Source organism: Synchiropus splendidus, chromosome 9, assembly GCF_027744825.2.
Source record: "Synchiropus splendidus isolate RoL2022-P1 chromosome 9, RoL_Sspl_1.0, whole genome shotgun sequence".
Taxonomy (NCBI): domain Eukaryota; kingdom Metazoa; phylum Chordata; class Actinopteri; order Syngnathiformes; family Callionymidae; genus Synchiropus; species Synchiropus splendidus.
This window is the reverse complement of record NC_071342.1, coordinates 19,670,252-19,693,263: the sequence shown is the minus strand read 5'-3', so window position 1 is coordinate 19,693,263 and position 23,012 is coordinate 19,670,252. Positions and strand designations below refer to the sequence as shown.

The following is a 23,012-nucleotide window of genomic DNA, read 5'->3' as shown; positions in this document are numbered from 1 at the left end:
CATCCCGCCCACACGCTCTCTGGATTAGAGGTTCACATGGAAGTCTGAACCGGAGAGCAGCTCTGCCAGCCATTCACCATTTCCCTCGTTTAGAGGTTAGATATATTTACCCTGAGAGGGAATCAATGATCCCTAATCCAATCAACAAGCAGCTGAGATCATTATGCCTCTCTTAAATGATTAGCAAAATACAGGAATATTTAATCCCTCTTTGCACAGATGTTGTGGTGCAGCAGGGCGCACCGCGAGCATCAAATTGGCCTTTTCTGCTGGAAAAAGAGCACATTTGTGGGGCTTGAATGTGACCTTTTTAATGCTCCGTAATTGAAAATAGACACCTATTTGAGAGCGGGCGGAAGGAACACAAAGCGTACAATGCTGCCACAGTTCAAAATTAGAGAGATTACACGTCAGGTGAGCGGCGCTGTCTGCGAAAGCTAAGAAGGAAGACGGAGTCTGTCACGCGCCTCGCGTTTATTTCGCTGAAATACGCTGTCATTTAGGGTCAACAAAGAAATGTAAATGCTGCTGCCTCACAGCAAGATGGTTGCAGGACGTTAGAGTGAACCTGGATCCTTTCTGTGTGGGATTTGTATGCGAAAACAGGTTCTACTAAAGTCCATTATTCCAGATGAAACCACAACCTTCTCCTCCTTACCCTCTCCTTCACGTGTCCTTCCTCTCAACCTCTACACTTAAGTTCTTTCCTTTCTTTATCCACTCCTTGCATATATCCCAGTCTTCATCTCCTCCTTAAACTGGGGAAGTGAGTGAGAAGTGGAGGTGTAACACAGGTGTAACTAGTATTATAGATGCAGAAGAAGAGAGTGGCTTCACCACATGAATCTTGCCCCGCAACTCAAGGGGTTAGATATACCAAGTGATGCTATCATCATACAGTGCTATAGGTGTGCCAGCCCATTCCTTTACCCAACATGGCAGCGGTATATGCCACAGGAGGTGGAACGTGTACCTTGGAAAACCCAATGCGTCAACAACCGCCATTCTGGAGGGAACCTTTGTCAAACATATGCTCAAACAACACAAAGGCATATGTACAGTGCACAACCGGGTCAGTATCAATCCACACCGACAACTGTAGAAAAACAAATTGGAACTCAATATAATATGAAAACAAAATCCAACTATGAAAAAATGTACAAAACCCTAATGATGAGTTGAGAGAGAGTAGAAAAAGCAAATGAGCAAACATGTCACTACATAAACAAAAGGAGTAAGCAAGTATAACCAATGTAGCAACAAAAGAGAACAAACAAAACAAACAAAAAATGCAAACATAAAGTTAAATTCTAGCAGAAGGAAAGTCACCTGTCGACTAAGGTAAGGGTAAGTGACATTAAAAAAGCCATTAATAAGGTTTTATAGAAGATGTTATGAATGTTTAAAATCACGTATGACAACCTAAAGCCATGTTTGTTTAGTATTGTAGGGGTTAAGGGTTCATCACTTCACCTCTAACCCTTACAATACTAATTACTATTAATACAATTATTATAGTTCCACTTCTTATTATTCTTTATAAACTCTGTCACACATTACCATGCATTTTTATGAACATTCGGAATGTGTTCTATGAAGTGTATGAAGTGTTACCCTCATCCTTTCTCATCAACTCCTTCACGTTCCTCAACTCATCTTCACTTCTTCCCTACCGTCACCTCTTCTTCTCCTCCACATCACCACCTCTTCTTATATCTCCTTCAATCCCTTTGTGTTCCTTCACCTCTTTCTCATGTGTTCACTCTGTGTGGATTTGAATCACTTTTGATGGGAAGACTCATGTTGAGTAAAGCCTCGCCGTATGTCTGGCATCTGTCACTAAAACGTCTCTCTCATAGTTGAGCTGACCAAAAAGAAGTCATTTAATATCATAACATCACAGAATTATAGCGGCAGTGCGCAGCACCGAAAGGTCGCCAGGCTCAAATTGCCAATCAGCCACGTCAGCTCGGCTTAATGTCATCAGAGTAACCTTTCAGGGTTGAGACGACACGATTCTCCAACATCTCTCCATCACCGACCCTGACCTTTGTTGACACTTTGACAATGTGGAAGCCACAATTATCAGTACGCAGCGGAAATTAGCACCGGAGGCTAATAGGACCTTAAAACCTGTGTTCGACGCTAACTGCAGAGATAAACTTTAACCCTGGACGACGTCATGCTGAAGTTGTTGGAGCCCCAACATCTGGAGGACACATTTCCCCTTATGAAGATGTAGTGAGTGGAGATCAGAAGGTGTCGCTGACATGTGCGAAGGAAAGTTGGGGTTGTTGCTGGAGCAAACCTGAACCCAGTGAGGGCGGCAGAGATGCGGCGGCGACCAGGATTCCATATAACAACCTTATGTTTGAAACACATTGTTCCGGGACGAAGGTCGGCCTGTGCGGTGCCCTTTTGACAGTCAACACAAAGGTTATCAATGAGAAGAGAGACGGTTAATTCAGTGCAAAGTTAACATCCACTCCTGCTCATTGTCAACTGTTTATGATGTGAAATGAGACAAAACACTGACGTACTTCCAGAGACAGTTTGAATGAGGTTCGACATTTGAAGAATTTAATGTGTCCTATGCCAGTATTTTTGAGGAAATAAACTCAATCAGTTAATGTAAGTCCATTTCAACACTGACTCTGTTTGACCCGTCTTTATCTATTATTTGGAACAGCTTCACCTGTGATGAGTCCAGAATCTCAGAGACCCGAACCAGCAGGCGATGCCGTACCAGGGAAAAGACTAAAATATGAAATCTAATTTCATCTAAGCAACCATAACGTTTCTTAACATATGCAAACATTTAAATGCATTTGCAACACGCTCGGCATACTTTCTTTATTTATATACTTGTGTTATACATCGAATGCTAATGAAGTCCCCAACAGGGCGCGTTTTGACTCCACCTGTTCTTAAATGTGTTTCGTCTGAGGAAGAAATATGTTAATTCAACACTTAATCTAAGCAAATAGCTAGAAAACTATGCCGACTGAGTAGCTGTGTGGGACGTTGATCCTTCAGGAAACTGGTAATAAGCTGATTCCATTCTGCTAGCAGCGTCACGACTGGTAAAGCTAGTGAGTCTTCCCACTCATGTTTCTCCGAGGGGCCAATGTAATTCCACTCGGTTTGTGTTTCCACGCAAACTCTCCAAATGCAATATATCACACAATGAATGTCTCTTTGCATGTGTCTTTTAATGCCGTGTTTCCTTTTGGCGATGCTTCCACCGTCATAATCTGTAGAGACTCATTTAGAACATGTTTTGCATTCATTACTTTAAATGACTCCAAATCATCTGACTGTAAAATGGTGATAAATTATCTCGGCCTCGGTCCTGAGTGGAAGAGTTTACAGACTGAAGTCGCTTACATTTTGCTTTTCTTCCTCAAATGGATTGCATTTTAAGTAGAGAGCCTTTTACTGTTCTTGGACAAACGTGTTTTAATCAGACTTGTGAGAGACTTGGAGGAGATCAGGAGTGGTGTGGTGGAGGTGTCTAATGAGCCAGAGAGTTTTTCTTTGTCTCTCAATCTCTTGTTTTCTTGACCCGTGAAAAGCCCCACTCTGTTCTTTTGGTCTAGATCAGCAGTCTGCAACCCAACCAACGGCAACTCCAGAGGGACAAAACTGATACATTTAGTCCACTATTATGATCATTTACAGGGAACAACAAACCTGCAAAAGATCATTTGGCCAACAAGAAATCTGTCTCTCAAATGCTTTCTTTCACCACCTTTCTTCATTCATGCCGTCAAGTGTTGAGTGACACCATCCCTACATTGATCACATGGTGTTGCATGAAACTGGTTTATTTTGTTGCACAGTTCTTTTGGACATCAAGGGGGATCTTACAACTATGTTGTTTGTTGTTTTCTCTAAACATATTGAAGAGGTTTTATCTTGGTTGTAACTGAAAGGACTCCAAATTTCCAGTGCAATTCATTATTTAATACATTTTAAAAATCACCTGCACACATATTGCTTGTTGTTTTCAGTTGTTGTACCAGGACTGGCTTTAAAAATAGCTTATTTGAACTTTGTATGTTATGATATGTTTTTGATGTCGTCGACTCCAATTCCCGATGTTTCTACTTCTAGAGATCCTAATATTAGTTTGGTCTTTGCATTAGCTGGATCTCAATTACTGGTGCAGAGCCTTGACTGTGACTGCAGCCCAAACAAAACCATTCTCAGCACCTGGTTCAGCACCTAATGTTACATTTGTCTGGACGTGTTGCTAGGTTACGATAGATGGTGGTTTATCTTCATTTAAGGTAGTTTTTATGGCAGTACGTATGTTGGGGTGCTTCAGTTCAAACTTGCTACATGAGCATGCACATCTGAATCGATAGCCTTGTTTCGTATCATATAAACTGGGAAGATCTAACCTCAGATTAGAATGCACTCATTCAGATTGAGGAAAAAGTGTCCTGTCACACCAACCCAGACCTGGGCAAATGCGAGTCGGGGGCCATATGTGGCCCGATGCCTGTATTTTCGTGGCCCTTTTGACGTCAGGCTAAAACTGTAATTGATATGTTGCCTATAAAATGAAATATTTCATGATGTTTCATGGCATATTTACTCTCCTTAATATCCTTATTTACATGTAATCTTTTAAGGTTCATTTTGTCCTTGTTAACTTTTTTGATTTGGGATTTTTTGCCGTCATGTTTTGTGGTCATCAATCTTTTTTTTGATGATGGCCCTTAACAACATATACAGTTTCTAATGTGGCACTTTAGGGAAATTAATTGCCCACCTCTGCTCTAACCAAACACATCTTTTGGGGGTCACTGAAACTGAACTACAACTCTTGTCTAGTGTTTGGAACTGTAAATTTTAAGCTTCACCCTTGTATTTTTAGTCCCACCTTCTAAGAGACTTGCCACACCTCCACGACCCCACTACTTTGTCCCAATACTGAAAGCATGTGTCTAGTCTAAATATTATGTTTTCAAGTAGCTACCCGTTGTGACACTCACTTGCAGCAGAATTTGCTGGTCCAGTTTCTTCCTCCACCATCGCTCATCATTCTCCATCGAACCCTTGTGCTCACACAGCTGTATTAAAAATCAGATACCCAATATCAGACCCGCCAGAGCCCTAGAACTACTAAAACTTCTAATGCATTTTTGACAAATGTTGATCCTCGTAGAACACTTTCAGCGGACTAGCATTATTCTGGTTCCTCCCAATTCATCCCGCGCTGACAGTCCGGCTTCTCCCCGCCTGCATGCTCTTGTCATTAGCATGCCTCTGAACTCTGCCTCGCTCCAAGTCTTCAGAACAGGTCTGATGAATTATTTCATCCTGTGCAGGGCTGACTTCAGGGCATACACATGTCGCCGCTTCCTCTTGTCCGCCACGAGTTCTTTCATATGGACCCAGGATGGACACCTGTTCCTCCGACCCACCAATCCTTGCTTGAGAGTCTGCTGCAAATGGCAAAGTGTAGATATCGACTTGTTAAGACCTGTTGGGCAGAGAACATATTCTGGCTTCAATCCAGTCTGTAAGGCATCATTTAGCACATGTAGTCATAAAATGTAGTGCACAAACTACCTCAGATTATATGGCTGGTTTTGTTTGAATTTTTGTGATTTACATTGTCTCTCCTGTCTTGCTTTAAAGTTGTGAGTGCTTCCTGTGAATGGAGTCAAAAAGTCAGTCTCCCACCTATCTGTTTTCAGATTATTTTTATTTTTATTTACCAGATTTAATGTTGTAAAATGACAGTTTATTATTATTAATTCCCATTTATATTTAATAAGATAATGCTTTTCCTTTATTCCAAATTAAAATTTTCAATTTTCCACTCAGATGTCTAATTTTTCTAATACAATTGGATGCATTTCTTGTTCATGCATTTGGTCTCACAATGCTATATGACGCCTCTTTAAGATGAATTACATGCTGACTCCAAAGCTGCAGCATTGGCGTCTTAAATAAACAAGACAACTTTAATAACTTGCCAAAGGTAGGATCTGACAACTTCCTTTGACTTCTCCAGGGGTTAGCGGCTTGACATGGATGCATTAGGGAGTCACCGGACTGACATGTTGCCCGAGCTTAGCAACCTCCTTTTAGCTCTGCTCGTCACGCTGCAGTCGCACATCTGCACCCATATATCAGAGAATTTCCACAAAAACATTCCTGAGAACAGAGCAGAGGTGATTTGTGTGCCTTTCTCGTTTTTTTTTTTTTTTTATTAAAATTCATCTGTGATCTAACTGTTTGCTCGGCCGTCTAAATCAGTCTCCAGTCCAGCACAGAGACGTGCGCCGACATTAAAAGCCTGGACTTTTTTGTTCCCAACACACCTCCGTCTCTTTCATATGGTCTCTGTTGTCCTGCAGATCTTTTCCAAAGTGTTTAATAAATGTAATACAACATATAAAGTGTTGAAGAAAGATGTCTAAACCAGAACCAGCTGGGGGCCGTTAAGGGCCACGGCTAATATGGTCTAACATGTGGCCGGCCACGCTGGCAGGTTCACTTTACGACCTTCTTCGTAGTTCACTCGGAAAACATGACCGCTTTCTTATTTATAGCTAGCTTTATAGTTATAGCATCTTTTATTTTTCAAAGTTTCAGTTCCTAAGGAGAGCTGTAAAAGCATTCTCGGTTATGTTGGAATGTCTTTTCTGTTCTATCATGCAGCAGCATGAAGTTATATCGCTTTCACAAATTCCGAAAAAACAAAACAAAACGTATCTTTGTATCTGGATATTTAAGTATTTCCATGTCCAAAAGTGATATTTTAATAGTACATGGACACACATTGCACAACTCTGGCTTTATGTTTATAGCAAAGTTAATGCAAAACATGAGGGAGAAGGAGCCACAGATGTATTAAATGCTATCTGACTCAGGTTTTTGCTGGGCCTAATATTTCACTAAGCCTCAGCAATTCATTCAGAGATGTACTCTAGATAAATGTAATAATCTCCGTTTGATGGATGGCCCAGCCGGGGCCCGGGGCCAGTGGTGTGTACACACTGCACTGGATGCAGCAGAATGATAAAACCAGCACAGGCAGGTGTGTTTGGTTAAGATGCACTTGTCAAGTGGGGTGACGAGCATGTCTGTGTTCATTCAAGTGAACCTCTTATCTCAACCTCCTTGTCCCACTCCAGAGACAAAAGCACTTCCCTTGTTTGTGTGCTTTACCGCCAAAGACATACGCATCGACAGAGATTGTAAATTAATTATCAGTGTAAATATCCTTGTTATACTGGAATTTCTTGAACTGAAATTTGGCTGAAATCTATATTACCATTCTGCACATTAAAAAAAGATGACAAATGCATCAATGACTGTAATGTAAAATTCCCCTCATCATTGTCACTTTGAATTATTCTACTATTATTTTTACATATATTGTTGGTATACTATCTCAAAAATGGCGGAATTCTTACAGCCGAATACAGTTATAAATTAATTGCTATGATAGGGGGAAATATTTTTAATTATGCTGTTGCTTTTTAACATCTATACATATATTCTCATTCTTTCTATCATTGTTGATGTATAAAAATGACAATAATTGACTCAAAAACAAAATAATAATGAATTATGCCAACCAAACATTGTACTTTTTAAAATAACGTAACGGCAGATATCGTTTGGGTGTAATACAAAATATTGACATTGAAGTCAAAACATTTTGCCAATAAATAGAAGACAAATTACGATTAAATATTAAAAAAAAATCAATTGTTGATTGTTTCGGTCTGAGCGCGGAAGTGACGTCTAACCAGGAAGTGTTTCGTGTCGGTAGGCGACAGCAGTAGTTAGGAATGGAGTAATAACAAAAGCTTGAACTAACATGCTGCGCTGTGTAATGAAGACATGGTCCCCTGAACACTTTTTATGAAGTCGGGCTTAGTTGGAGGGATGACTGTCAAAGTGACATCGAGGTAAGTGCTCGTTGGGTTTGCTCTGCTCTGTGTTGTTAGCTCAGGAGTTAGCCGCTGAATGCTAACCTGCCGCTGCACTGAATGAAACAATGACTGAGATTTATCCAGTGTGAGAATGTGCGATGTTTTCCTGTGGCCAAAAGTTATCTATAGCTTTGTGTGACATGCATTTGGTGTTACGTGGAAATGTCTTAGCAATTAGGTTTAATTTCCGTCACAAATAAAGCTTCATCCAGTTAATTTGAATCTAGACCAAACACTGCTGTATACAGGTTTTATTCTGGCACCATCTCTTAATTTCTGTATGTAAACAGCTTTTAGGACAACTTTTAGGACAGTTAGCACCGTCAATGGAAGTGATCTGAATTGATCAGTGTGTGCGTGTAACCCCAATATAATTTGAGTTGGCTCCACTCCCATGTTCAGAATCCGCAGTCGACAATAGAGCCACATTTAGCAGCGTTATTAGGGAGCCCTGCTGTCGCTCCTCTGAGTCACTCTTTCATTTACTGACAAAGGGAGATGTGTCACTGGCACTAGTCATCGCTTTTGGCCTGAATGTGCTTCGTTTCCTGCACACAGATATGATAGGCTTATTCCAATATATCCAAAAGCACTGCTAATGTGTGGATCTCCTATCGTAACTGCTGCATGCTTCACCCATACTTTACTGTGGTGTAATGAAATTAGTGTCAGCCAGATTATACTGGTAGCAGTGACTGGAATATTGTGTTTTCTTTGGAATATCATAAAGCTAACTGTTTATAGTTTCCCCTGACTTACACTTGTATTGAGTTACTGCCTAATCAAACATAGTCTTTTAACATATGGTCATTGGCATCCAGATTCTCATGAAGCACATTTCTACAAAGTATATTTATCTAGAGGTTGTTTTCAGATGCTCTTAAGATTCTGTGACAAGGAGAAGGTCTTTTGTTCCATTTCTATAGTCATAATTGTTTCGTTTTAAAGCTCGCTGAAATGTTTCTAGCAACTATTTATTTGTTACACAATTGGGGGAAATACTTTTGTATCATTTTGTTCAACAGGGTGTTTACATGACAGACTGTAGGAAGTATTTCTTCTCCCACGATTGTGAGTTTTCATGTAATTGTGGTCAGTGTGTGTCAGTCATGTGGTGTGTCGGTCATGTGGTCCTTGTGAGACAGACGCTGATGCTGTTATGCCTTATACTGCATGCTTTTTCCAGATGCCTCATCAGTGGCTTGGACATCGTTGACTTGGACAAGGATGAAGCTGGGTCAGTGTAATGCTTGTGACCTTCGCCATGTAAGACTGACGTGGAGAAAAGCGGCTTGACAGAGTGAGTTATAAATCAGCACCAACCATGTCCCTGGCTGAGCAGTCCCAGAAGTGGTTTCCAACCCATGTCCAAGCTACTGTGCTTCAAGCGACTGGTTTGCAACCCAAAGGCAAGAATGGCACCAACGATGCCTACACGATCATTCAGCTGGGTAAGGAGAAGTATTCCACGTCGGTGGCTGAGAAGACGCTTAACCCGGTCTGGAGAGAAGAAGCCTCCTTTGAGTTACCAGGATTACTTATTGAAGGCAACCCCGAGGTGTACGAGCTCTGCCTCATCGTCATGCACCGATCGCTTGTCGGGATGGACAAGTTTCTGGGTCAGAAGATCATCAACCTTAATGAAATATTTGATAACAAGGAAAGAAAGAAAATAGAGTAAGTATGTACTATAACAATGCCATTTTCTGCCCTGCTTCTACATCAACAAGGTTTTAAGTTAAAATCAGAATCAGAATGCAATAACCAGTTGACATATGTTGTCTGTCATATAGATTGGCTCAGGCCAAATGGTTTCTAGACTTTCCATGTTAGAATGAGACCTGCCGTCTCATTCAGAAAAATGCCTTATTTTAGTGAGTTTCATGAGCCCACCAATTAGCATCATGCAGCAATGTGAAGAGAATTGTTGAACACATTATCAATGTGGAATGGTCTTGTACTTGGTGTGAGGTTATTAAGCTACATTATTATTTTTAGATCAGGTTGGCTGGCTCAGAGCCTGCAGCTATTAATACCAATTTCTGTCTGCGGTGGTTGGTACCTGCCTGGCCTTGGTTCAGAGATTGTTTAAAAAGTAGTGGTTCACTATTAGTTATTAAAATAATTTATCGTCTTTTAGGGTGACAGTATATTTGCAGGTTGTGCTAGTGCATAATATAAGTTATAGGGAAAACATTGTCAATACCCATTTGAACAGAAGGTCATCGTATCAAAAATCTTTTCATTGGGAAAAAATGTTGGAAAGAGTTGTGCTTTAAAAGAGTTTGTTTCCTCAGATGCTGAACTGTGATCTTCCTTGAATTAAGTCAACTTAACCTAACCTGAATCTCAAACACTGTTACCTTTTTAGTCGACTTTTCGTTCCCATTCGTTCATTTACTGTTGTTACTCTGGGTTTTCCCCTAATTCTTATGTGTCAGAACTGAAATCCTGAACTTTTTGTCAATGCTGGACAGTTCCTGTTTCGAAAATAACAAAATAACACAAATAAGTTAAGTAGATTTAGGAAGTTGGACTTTAGAGGAAGTGGAAAACATTCAAGTGATTAAGTGGACTGTGTGGACTGGACTTATTGTCACAGTTGTTTTAGTGGGTCACATCTGCCGACCTGATGACAATGAATCATGTTAACACATTTCATGTTACTTATTAAAGTAGGCGTACTGGTATTTTATGACGCTGCTTTGTCCTGTATTTTCACTGTTTCAATCATGGCGACTGACAATGAACAGTTGTACATTTGGCTATTAAGACAGATAAATACACAATTATTTTTAACCGTGTTGGTGAGTTATTCCAGGGATTTTTGTAGGTCTGAACAGTGGCATGTGTAGAACCACCCAAATAATTCAAACTAGTGTAGCTGGCCTAACATGTCTGAGTAGTCACTCCTTGGTCTACAGTTCTGTTGTCTCAGGTGGGGATGGATTGAGAAGCGGTTGTTTGCTTTGTTTAAGTCTTCGTCACTTTTTGCTTACGCCTCCTCCTACTTTCTCACATTCTTCTGTGTGTTTGAAAACGATAAGATAAGTGTCCATGTTCAGGTACAGTTTAATGTCTCATTCGGGTTTTGGCTCTTTGATCCAATTTTATTGGGTAAATTTTCCCTCACATAGCCTTGGCACTTACTGACTTACCAGCAGTGTTTTTCAGCCTTTTTCTCAGACACGCTTTTCATTCATTGAAAAAAAAACTCCACCAACAAGACCTGTGAAAAACACTTACATTTTTTGGCTATTTTATTTGGCTATGTTTGTATGGTATTTGCAGAAAATAATTGCAAAAAATGTATTTGTTTATAATTGTCAGTGTTGGGCGATATGCCAAAATGTGTCAGGATTAACTTTAAAAAAAAATTGATAACACTTTCGATTTCATCGCAATCCCCAGTTTCTGGTCAGTGCCACTATTTCTGTGTGTAAAACAGTCAAATGGAAATGAAAAACTGATGTTATCACTTGTAGTGGAACAAAAGTTGCAACTGCAATGTCTGTTTCTTGAACCTGAGTGTTGAAGCTCAAGCAGCTTTAGGACATGTTGCTACCTTCTTAGTGTTTTCATGTTTTAGAAAGCAGACATGATAGATTCCTGTCACCGATTGTTAACCAAACCAACTTCATCTGGCTTCGAATGTGTCACGGTTGGCATACAATTCCTAATTTACCTCCTTTCCAGTTTCCAGACAAATCTTTGACATTGATTATTTGGGATTGCTTGAAAAACTTGAAGTGAAACGTCATGTTACAAGTTAGCTGTGTGGGACTCACAGCACAGATGCGTATTCTGTGGTCTCTCATGGCACAGTGGTGTGGCGCAGCACACTGCTAGAAAAACAGTGACTTAGAGGTATTGACATCAGATTAACACTGACAAGCAATAAGTACTTCCTTGTTGCACCCTGGACTTTGTCATGGGTTGAGACTTAAACCGTCATCTATCGTAGCATGAATCATTATAGCCAATATATAATCCAAGGTTGTATATGTTTTTGTTTAAAAACAATGGTTGGAAAGTTACCCACTGTGTTTTAATAGTCTGCTGGTCTTTCTAGCTCAGTAAAAGCCAATACTTGTATATTTTGTAACCTTAGGTGGCACTGGTAAAAGCAATGAGGCATGCTGGATTGAATTTAATATCACCAAACACCATTTCATTCCGAAACCACAAATATACACAGACCTTTGCATATCAAACAAGGAAACTGGACTATAGCTATTTTTGGTCAACTCACTTGCTACTGTGTTTGTACTGTATGTTGTGATTATATAGTACATTGCAGCAATATTGATCACCTTGGCCTTTTGCTTAAAGTGTTGTCGTGCACAATTCCCTGTATCTTAACTAAAGTTCTTGGATTCACATGGCATCGGACAGACTGATGCTCAACAGCTCATTCCCACACGCCATAACTGATGAATGACACTGTGACCCAAGATACAGTGTCCACACTCCACTGTGCACCACCAGCAATGTTTTTGAAGCGACACTAAGGAGTGGAGCCCGTCATGATATCCGAGCAGGCAGCCCATAATTATCGCACACCTGTGTTTGTTGATTGTGAGGAGTTTCCCAGCCGTCCGGGGGCCAACTGGGAAGAGTTCGCTTCAGGTTTTTCTTGGCCTTGAGAGGCACCCGGGTGCAGCGCCTGCTGCTCAGCAACGCCCAGTGCTGGCTGCTGATCAGACTGGCGCACCACTGGGAGCTGGAGGCCCATCACAACTGCAACTCCGGGGTCACGGTTCAGCCGACACTTACACTGGTTTCAGGGGCTGTTATAGAAGCAGCTTCTGAAATATGTTCAAAGGAGATGCTCAAGTGAAACATTTCTTTTGTGTCATATGAATCTGTACGCTGATAATATGCAAGATATGGACGTCAGCATGAGTATACCAAAAATAAAAAGTAGTATGTGAAGAGACAATAGAGGAGATGTGTTTTCCACTTATAGTTTGATCTATTATTCTGGGCAGGTGGCGTTGCACTCAATTTCGTGTTGGTAAACAGGATGGTATGACTGATAAGAGGAGAAAATGAAAGAACGTGTTGCCTAAAGATGCCTTGAGACCGGTTTACTTCTTTGACATGTTAAAATGTGGAAAGCTACTTGGCTTGTTCGCAGTTGTTGTTGAGCTCCCTAGGCTGGATTTGATCTGAATTAGTTTGACTTTTTCTGTATCGTTGAAACGTCTTACATTTTATTCTAAATTCTATGTAAGATTTGAGATTTGTCTTCGGTCTAAATGTTAGGCATGTTGTATTTAAGCTTCTTAGGCACTGGGGCTGAAAGAGGGATTAAAGGAAGCTGTAGGCTCCACCAACCTGGACATTGTTTTGTGGTGCTCCCAGAAGCAGACTGATTAAATGCTGCACAGATTCACGTGTGTAACTGAGATTGTCTTCACGTCTATTTTAAGTGTTAAAACACCTTGATTTATGGTGATATTAGTAAGTGTTCCTTTACTTTGGTTGAAAGACATCAATTTGACTGCTGTTGGTCACAAGTCCAGAGCAGAGAGGACAGGTTTCATTAGCATATATGAACTATTGGATTGTCCTGCGACTTGACTTTGCAAATTCCCAATTGCTTGTCGTTGCATTTCCGAACAAAGGGCAGATTTGTGCAAATGCCACTTTATTTTGCTGAGAGTGAAAGCATAAATCCCATTACTTCCAGCTGAAAAAGCAGAGGTTATACAAACAGAAGCCCAGGAGACGGACTGAGCCGCTCTATTATTCAGCAGCAGGCTACTTCTTACCTTCAGTTTGCACAGAATGGTGTTTATCCCTGAGTGATGGATCGTGTTCTCACTTGTGACGGAAAAACGATTAAAGCTTCATTTGTGTTTCACTGCCGGATTAGTCGGCTCAAACGAAGCTTGTAAGTGACGACGAGGAATCAGGTTGATTGATGCAGACATTATCGGCCGTATCTGTCAAGCCATTTGTAGTCGACTAGCTTCACATAAGAACCACAATAATCCTTATTGATTACTTACTTATTGACTAAACAATGTTGCCGCTTACTCTCACAGCTGGTACACGTTGGAGTCCAGACAAGTCAAGAAGAAGAAAGAACGAGGTCGCATCCAAGTCAGCATCCAGTTCATGAGGAACAACATGACAGCCAGCATGTTCGACCTCTCCATGAAGGAGAAGCCTCGCTCTCCATTCTCCAAACTGAAAGACAAGATGAAGGGTCGCAAACACGACAGCGGCTACAGCGACACCTCTTCAGCCATCTTACCTCGCTCTGCTGTCTCTGAGTCCGATGCCAGCAGCGAGCCTGTGGTACCAGAAACAAAAGCTCAGCCCGAGGCCAAAGCCAAGAGACCGCTCCTCGCTGGGGCTCAGAAGCTCTCTGCTGCTCATTCCATGTCAGATCTCATCGGGACACACTTCAGACCAAAATTGGACTCCATGAATTCCATAGATGAAAGTGGTGAGATCATGTGGTCATATTAGTCTGGCATTATTTTAGTAAAACTGTTCAATGATGACAGACAAAATAATTATTGTATATTTCAAGTACATGTTGGGCAAAAGTAGATAACTATATGCTTGCATAACTTTGAAAGCTTTGTCTTTTAAAGTTACTGGAATTTTAAAGTTACTCTTGAAATGTTATTGTTGAGAAATACTCACTGTTATCGATATGATAGTCAATGTAAGCAACAGCCTTCACCTTTCTCCTGCTGCTGTTTTTACTTATTGCATCCCAAATGTCTCAATCTCAATTATAGATAAATGATGCTTTCAAAACAAAATGCTTATGTTAAGTCAGCTGCAAGTTTTATGTGAAAATACACAAATAACTGATTGAATTAAATTAAATTGATATGCAAATACTGACTGTCAATAAAGAAGAAGAAAAAGGACAAACACTAACAACATAAACTAAACAAATAAACAGCTGGCATAAAAAGATTGCTTGTGGAAAAGCTGATGTCACAAAAGAGGGCCTTGAAGTAGATTCAGACATATCAAAAAGCCTAGTCGACTGTCAAAAAAAAATTCTCATGGTGCTCTTGAAAGGTTAAAAAAAAGAGATGCCGACGTGAAAGAAATAACTTCACCTTTACTTCCAATATTGTGATAGAACAGTCCTGGAACATGTGGCCATGCAGCGCTCAAGCTCTGATGAAAAGCTTAAGCCTTTGACCTTTGAAATGAATGTTCCTGACCTGATAAGGTCATTGCACGGTCTGCAGCAGATAATCATTCAAAATAATGATCAAATATTATTCCTCCAGCTAATTGGAAGCTGATGTAATGCCTTTGTTTTGTCCTCCCGCTGCAGCAGGCCCCCACAGGCGTACCCAGAGCGAGGTGCCAGGCTACCAGGACGGCGAGGCACACGGTGACCCTTTCACTGATATCAGTGACACCCTGCCACAGAAGTATGCCACGCTCCCACGCAATCACAACCCTTTTGAAGCTGAGCACGGGCAGCTGTGGGACCGGAAGGAGAAAAAGGAGAAGGTCAGCCTCCTAGAGCGAGTGACGGGGAAAAAGGAAGGCCGTAAGTCCAGCGAAGGCGGACGCTCGGGCAGCTCCGGAGACCTACGCTCTCCCAACCCCTTCAGCAGTGACTCACCAGCTGACACAAACCCGTTCTCTTCCAACTACAAAACCAGGTACTTCAAACTCATGCATATTCGCCCCATCTGTGGGATGCAGATGTACCCAATAAAGGATGAGGTATTTAGTATTGGCAGATGATGATACATTTAACAATTTAAAAGTGGCTGCAAACTTCACATCAAATCGTCATATTAAGTATCCATTCCTCAAGATGCAGAATATGATCTTAGTAGGTGTCTTACTGGTTTTTACACAATGGATTTAAAAAAAAAAAGAGATGTGAACACTAATACACTCAGCTATGGCCCTTGAATTAAGTTTTCCTGGGGAGGGGGATTTTGTCCTGGACTTCTCTAGCAGACACACAGTGGCTGGGGTGATAGTTTGCCTGAGGCAACTCATGAGGTAATAAGGGTAGCTGGGGGAATCAATCCATGGCAGGTAAATGTTTTCTAATCTGCATTTGGGGAGATAAAACCTCGCAAAACCCAACGTAACGCTAAGGCTTTCAGTTGGATCAAAGTGTGTTTGGCATAGGCAGGAGCTTCTCCATATACAGGGGTTGGACAAAATAATGGAAACACCTTCAAGCTTTTTTAGCTTGAAGGTGTTTCCATTATATTGTCCAACCCCTGTATGTGTCATGACTGCCTATAAGTGCTTGAGGTTCTGGTCTGCTAGTCATGAGCTTGACTATCTTATTTAAGCAGTGTACGTTCCCAGTTTGGTTCATGTAGCAGGTTGAGCTAGGGCGTAATTCAGAGGTTGCATCTCCTATTTAGCCTGGACGTTCTAAATGATCAGTCCAAGCTGGCTGAAGTGGCTGGTAATTGATCATGACGCCCTCAATAACTGGTGACTGAAGATGATGAGCGTGATAAGCAACTCACCTGCAATCAGAATCAGGATGAGCAAAAGTAGAAAGATGGCGCTGATCTTCATCTCATCAGTAAATTGGGAATTAGTCTGAAGATTGCATGGGACTAATTACAGGTCATATTTCACAGATATGGCTGTTTCTTCCTCCAGCATGAAAGATAATCTCCACTAGCAGCTCCTGTCCAGTAGTTGTCACTAGCTGCCTTCGCTGAATGAGACGACTTTTACTGTCGATTTAAGTTTGCTCTCATTGCTCTACTGTTATTGTTACATTTCTGTCCCGCTGTTTTGTCAGTGTCCTGTGCTGCGTAGAGAGTTGATGAGCTTTGTGGCTGGTTTATCACAACGGAAGGTGTCATTAGAGGCTCTTTAGAGAGCTTGAGCTTGATAACAAGGCCCTCTGAGCTGCCGTAATGAGATCCTCAGCACAGATAGACCACCCAATTAACCACTTATCTCCACGGGCTGTAGTCCACCATCCTCTCTGCTTCCTTGTTAGACTCCTCTGTGGTCACTTGTTAAATCGGTGGACATGTATCTACATGCTGAGACTACAAATGTTATTGTTGTTTGTCTCTAGTGACAGTAATTCATCCATTCACCTTAGAGTCAATTTTCAAAGGGTAACTGGAGCTAGACTATCACCTTTGTTGTCGCGGTTCTAAACAAACAAAACAAGACTTAATCTTTTATATAAATTCACAAATGTACAATAAATATAATGTAAATTTAGTCCAATAAGAGATGAGAACTGAAATCAAGTGGTGAATGGAGATCTTTGTCTTTTGACCCAGCTTTTTCTTCCCCATGACAGAGCGATGCAGAGTCCTCATGACTTAAGACCTCCCCTTCAGCTACACTCCACTAAAGACTTGACTGTTGAGGAAGGAATTATTGACTATGTTTTGTAGTGAAGTATTCCAAAATGACATTTTGGTAGCTGGAACTTTTGTAAAAAGGTCATGATGACTCCTGGAAAGGTCATGAAAGGTCATCTATGAAAATAAGACTAGACTGAGAGGCTTAGACTTTCTTTATTGTCATTGCACAAAAACATATTATAGCAACGAAATTTCGGTCTGAGGCCTCCGGTTTCCAAAAACAAAACTATATGTCCAAAAATAAATAAATATGAGGTAAATACTAACCAGGAAGATGTAATGTGATGATCACAGATTACTCCACTGACAGTCTTCCACTTATCACTGTGCTTGTTTTGCAGTGACAAGAAGTCAAGAATGGATGAATTCACCTTTGGTCACAGGAAGAAGGACGTCTTCGGCAAGAAAAAAGTGAGAATCACAGCTCAAGTTTTCCTTGTTTGTCAGGTGACGTGGTGTCAGTTGGCCATGACAATAATGCAGGTACAAGACAAGAAGTGTCTTCTACAGTTGCAACTTTGACTGCACTTCCTGTCAACTGTTGGAGAGTTTTAATTGACAACTCGAGGTCTTACGTGACACGGCAGCTGGCGACACTGATCTCTGTGGCCTCGGCAAATTCAGATGCCACTCAACTAATTAGCAGCTGCACACTCAGAGCATCATAGTCGTAATTTGAAGCGGCGCGAAGTTTGGGGCTGCGAGGTCACTTACAGTGGTTAGTCTGTAATTGGAGGTTTTTGGTGATGAGTCTGAAAAGTTCTTTATTTGTTCTTTTTATTCCCAAAGAAGTCCTTAATTGAGTGCTGTGGCGTGAAGGTGGTATTTACGAGGGAGCGGCGGGAGCATTAGCCAAGTGCGGCCTAAATGAGAAGAAGGACGCTGATAATGGCTTTCCTCACCTTTCTCTGCGGGTGTTGAGGGCTGTCGGTATCCACACATGTGGCCCTACACATGCGGCGGAGCCTCGCCGAAATGGCAGCTCCCATTTCCTTCTGCTTCAAGGCCCTAATTAACCGCACACGGGGGGAGGGATCGCACTGAGAGATTTCAAAGGGCTGAGCTTTTAGATTGTGGAAGCTGAGCTCATTAGAAACGGTAATGACACAAGTGGAGAATGCCAAGTGCACGTCTTATCTTCTCCTCAGCACTGATCGCGGAAAAACGGCCGTCATTACTCTGGCAGTTCATGGTCATTTCCAGGCCTTTGTCACCAGCCACTAAATCTCCTGATGACTATGTATGAGTGCGCACGCTGACCGCCGCCTATATGTCACGCTGCTACATTTACTTTCTTCAGCGAGTGATAAAGTTCATGTGATGCCACATCCGACAACATAAGAAGAGTTTTGTGTCAATGTGGTACCATTTCATATCCCTGAAAATCAGCATGTTCTTAGCATCTTTCCTCCATGAAACATTTTCCCATGGACATCATGATGAGCCCAAAAGTTCAGCGACATGCCAGTGAATTCCTCAACAAAAGTAATGTGCAGTAAAGTATCTTTTCTCCTCTCAGTGGTTCACATCGATTTAGGAAACACTAAATCTCAAGAGTTCTTCCATGGAAGCCTTGGCTCCTCTCACGGCCATAAGATACCTGCAGAGGCATCCAGCTCAGGGTCTCTGCTTGAGAGCTGCACTGGAGTGGAAGCTGATAAGTCTGGAATTTTCAGCTGGGTGATAGTTTTTGCCGATTCATCTGTCGAAGGGAGGAAACCAGCTGTGTGGTGATAAAGTGGTCCCTCATTAAAAACCAAGCGTCCTGCCTAGAATGCTGCTCTGCCCATGTACATTTTTCCCAGGGATTTCTTATACAATTATTGACACAAGTGTGAATTAGAAAATGTACAACAGTAATAACATGGATCTGAGCGTGAGCTGTGAGGGACGTTGAGTTGTAACATTAACTTAGTGGATGTCGTTCAGAAGAGGTGGGTGTTTTTTTTCTCCTGACTTTGGAAGCTTCACAAGCACATCTAACATGGCGTAGACTCAGATGGAGAGGATGTGTCTGCCAACCAGCTCTGCAACGTTTCACGGTCCATCAGTCAGAGCTAGATGATGTGGGAAATGAAGTGAAGAGTTAGATTTGAGTTATGGTTCTCACTTGAAGGTGACTTGCTGTGACTTAGCAGGCAATTTTATCAAATTTTAATGATTTGTTTTCCACCCTAGTCTGAGTTGTCTGTGTTACTTTGCTGTATTTTGTTTATAGATTTTTCATTGAGAGCTTTCTCGCCTTCAACATGTGATTCTCATGAACATTATAGGTACGTCTTTATTGACAATAGTTTATTTCTTCGCAGCATGTCAGTTTCTGTTAGGTGAGAGTTGAGAACTATATTGTTTGTGAAATGAAACTTCTTTTAAGAGAAAAACGCCTTCTTTAGTCAACATCCAATTACATCCATTTAACCTGAGACTCCTCGATGCTTGTTGTGTGTTTGTTTTTCACACCTTGTAGAGCCTTAATTGATTGGGAAAAAGCTGGAAGTAGGTTAGGCTTATGTACATCAATTGTTCCGACAGACGATTTGTGGATCGTGGCTTGATCTAATGTCATGAGTCTAGATTTAACAGCTGTCACTTAGTTTTGATGATCACGCTGTTTAGTCACGTTTGGCCAACACGTCTAATGAGCCTATTTTCTGCTTCGCATTTCAAACTGACCAGGGCTCTTGACTGTTGTGTTCCCCCTTGTCCCACCTTCACTCGATCAAAGACGTTGTGTTTCTGGCCCGCAGGAGGTGACGCAGGAGAGCGTGGCGGCGTACAGCAGCTTGTCTTTCGAGGAGGTGGTGCAGGAACTCATCAGACACAAAGAGATGATGAAGAAGAAAGAGGCTCACATCAAAGAGCTGGAGGACTACATTGACAACCTACTAGTGCGAGTTATGGAGGAGACGCCCAGCATACTGCGGACGCCCTACGAGCCAAAAAAGAAGGCGGGTAAACTCTCTAAAAAGTAGAAATCAAACAAACATGAAGCACCGGAAGGCTTTAGTGTAATAGTAAACAAGGCCCTGGAGATGTAGTTTGCTTAGGAGACACACGTAACTGTCATTTCTACTGTTTACAAATATTGCATCCAAGAAGTCAAACACAAAATAGATGGGAGTAATTGTTTTTAGCTTCCTTCAGGTAGAGGTTGCCGTAGCTCCTGGTGCTGAACATAAATTAGAAGGCTGAGGCCGACGACTTTAAACAATGCTTGTGCCAAATGTAAATACAGAGCAGAGTGGTGACAGTATTTTCCGATCATTGTATTTACTAGTTGGACCAAATTTAATGCAAAATCCAAGAGCATAAAAAGAAAAGAATCAGCTTCTGAAAAGCAAATATATCTCCAGTGAGATCGTTCTTTCATGTTTGGAACACTCGACTGGATGTCACAACCAGCTCCCGCACTCATGAACTGACAGGTCTGTTACACTTCATTTGGATGTAGAAAGTGTTGTTTACTCAAGTGAACACTTTCTTTGCACTACACGGTCACTTTGATGCGCAAGGTGAAGTCCTCTCCATCTGAAAAGATGAGATACGAACAAACCGGTCGGAGAAAAAATTGCGAGCCTCTGAGGATGAACAAATAATAATTCCTGTTGTTGTTTACAAACCGTCTGTATGACTCTCTGTGACAATGCTTCTGCATCCAGAGTCTTCCACACGGGCAGCAGAATTCTTGTACTCCGTTCTGCTTGGAAATTTGTCTTTCGCAGCGCCAACCCATTTTTGACACCTTTCGTGTCATTTGGCTTCAGGAGTGTTTGCAGCGTCATGTTTAAATTTTTCTTTCGGTACTGAAGATGCTCAAACATCTGAAAAAAAAAATTCTTACTCAAATTTGTGTATGATATTCTTATAATAGATGTACATGCTGTATGTTTACATCAAATATTTGAAATATATCATTCTTCAATTCTCAGATCTGACCTTTGATGACGGAGTATTAGAGAGTTCTATACTGTGACCACCAGTTGGTGGTGTAGTTTTTATTTTCCAGCAGGCATTTCTAATTATTATATATTTGGCTTTCAAATTGTTTAATATACATTTATTTTTGTCTTTCTTTTTCCAAATTTGTCCTGTCACAAACATGGCTCTTTACTCCGTCATTCAAATCAGATCAAGCAACTTTATTCCTCTGGAGGTAAAAAGATTTCCAGCTAAACTTACTGACATGTTTACTTAATACACTTTCAGTATCGCTCACTGCTTCTCTGCAGTGTTGCCAACCTTAGTGCACGGCAGATCTAGTCATTGTTTACTCTGAAGCGGCTTTGTTTTACTGACCTGATGGCTCAGCTACGCTCCTCTATCTTTCATGAAACTATCATATGCTCGACAACACTGCCTTCTGAACTTTATAAGTCAACATCTTCAGTTATTTTCTCTGCTGGTGAGGACTGACAATCAACTTGGAACTTATGACCTCATGATCCCGACCTGAGCTGACACTGAACAATCAGATTTTCTATTCGACAAGCTCATAACTGACGTCTTCATCCAGTCACATCAGCCTCTTGTTATCACTGGAGGCTGGACACATCAAATCATCTCAAATGAGTGAAAAACACTGTTGTTACCAACATAACTACATTTTGTTTGTGTGTCTTCCACTGGTCTTAATTTTATATCTTTATTATTATTGTTATTATTTAATGAGACGGATGTTGCACACGGCTTTTATTTATATGACTAAATCCTGTTGCTGTTTAAAGTCTGAATGAAACCAAATGTGGCGAGATCAAGTGCTGCACCGCTTCTATAGAATGTTAATCAAAAACTTTTCATGAATGTATCACGAACACTTTCTATTCTTTTGTATTTTGTAGTCATGTGCAACGATGGTGAGTGACTGCTTTTATACTTCAAAGACAAAAGCGCTGGTGAATGTGTTGTCAACTCTAGAGATCCCTGGGACGGCTGGTGAACCTCATCACCCTTGTTGCTTTTAGCTCATTGTGTTCCTCAGTCAAGGGCACTGTCACACCACGTTTGGTACGGACCTTTGTAGGATTGTCTAACTGGGTTGGGCATTAAGAACCAGTTTCAATTTTTTTTTTTTAACCATAAATAGAGGGGGGAAAAAGTATTGAAAAATGTGTTAAAAAGGTACAAAATTTAAAGCTACAAAACATGTCATTCAGTGAATAATAATAATAATACATGTAAACGTAATAATAAATGTTTCAGGAATGACAATAATGTTGTTTTAAAACTGTTTCCAAAATTATTCAATTTAGTTTTAGTGATAATCTGGTCATAATCTGAGCGTCTTCCATCATGTACACATGCATGCACAAACATGTTTTATTATTACTCAGCTGTACATACTCGGCTCTCACTGTCTTAACCTTTCGTCTACACTTTGGTGATTAAAAATATTAATGCATGATGCATCATGATGCATTTCTCTGATGAAACAAATTTCCAGATGCAAAAAATATCCGTTCAGGTGACCCCAGGTGAGCTCCACCTGCATCCACAGCGCCCCTTGCAGCATCAGCCTGCTGTTTGTTTAGCAGCCAAAAAAATAAACGTTGATCACATCTCAAACTGACAAGCGAAGACTTCAAATTAATTAATTTAGTCCGTCACTTTTTGTCTTTTAACTTGATTGCTACACTCTGGAATATAATTCGCTGCCTCAGTCGATGTCACACTGAAGCATCGGGATGAA

The 23,012-nt window shown here is 41.0% G+C and overlaps 1 protein-coding gene across 2 annotated transcripts; it reads left to right on the top strand.

The window, feature by feature from the left end:
- Nucleotides 1-7,786: 7,786 nt before the first annotated feature.
- On the top strand, nucleotides 7,787-22,399 carry LOC128765182 (rab11 family-interacting protein 2). 2 transcript variants are annotated; one of them, XM_053875673.1, is made up of 6 exons: nucleotides 7,787-7,940; nucleotides 9,151-9,641; nucleotides 14,018-14,424; nucleotides 15,286-15,619; nucleotides 17,668-17,737; nucleotides 20,074-22,399. In XM_053875673.1, exons 2-6 carry the CDS (start codon nucleotides 9,289-9,291, stop codon nucleotides 20,296-20,298), a joined length of 1,389 nt encoding a protein of 462 aa, XP_053731648.1. In that variant the 5' UTR covers nucleotides 7,787-7,940; nucleotides 9,151-9,288; the 3' UTR covers nucleotides 20,299-22,399. The 2 variants fall into 2 exon arrangements, with proteins under 2 accessions (XP_053731648.1, XP_053731647.1); XM_053875672.1 differs by having other exon boundaries at nucleotides 15,283-15,619.
- The last annotated feature ends 613 nt before the right edge of the window (nucleotides 22,400-23,012 follow it).

Coding starts and splice junctions, on each gene's coding strand:
- LOC128765182 (XM_053875672.1), top strand. CDS start 9,289: ATGTCCCTGGCTGAGCAGTCCCAGAAGTGGTTTCCAACCCATGTCCAA. Junction 9,642..14,017: donor AAGGAAAGAAAGAAAATAGA/GTAAGTATGTAC, acceptor TTACTCTCACAG/CTGGTACACGTTGGAGTCCA. Junction 17,738..20,073: donor ACGTCTTCGGCAAGAAAAAA/GTGAGAATCACA, acceptor TCTGGCCCGCAG/GAGGTGACGCAGGAGAGCGT.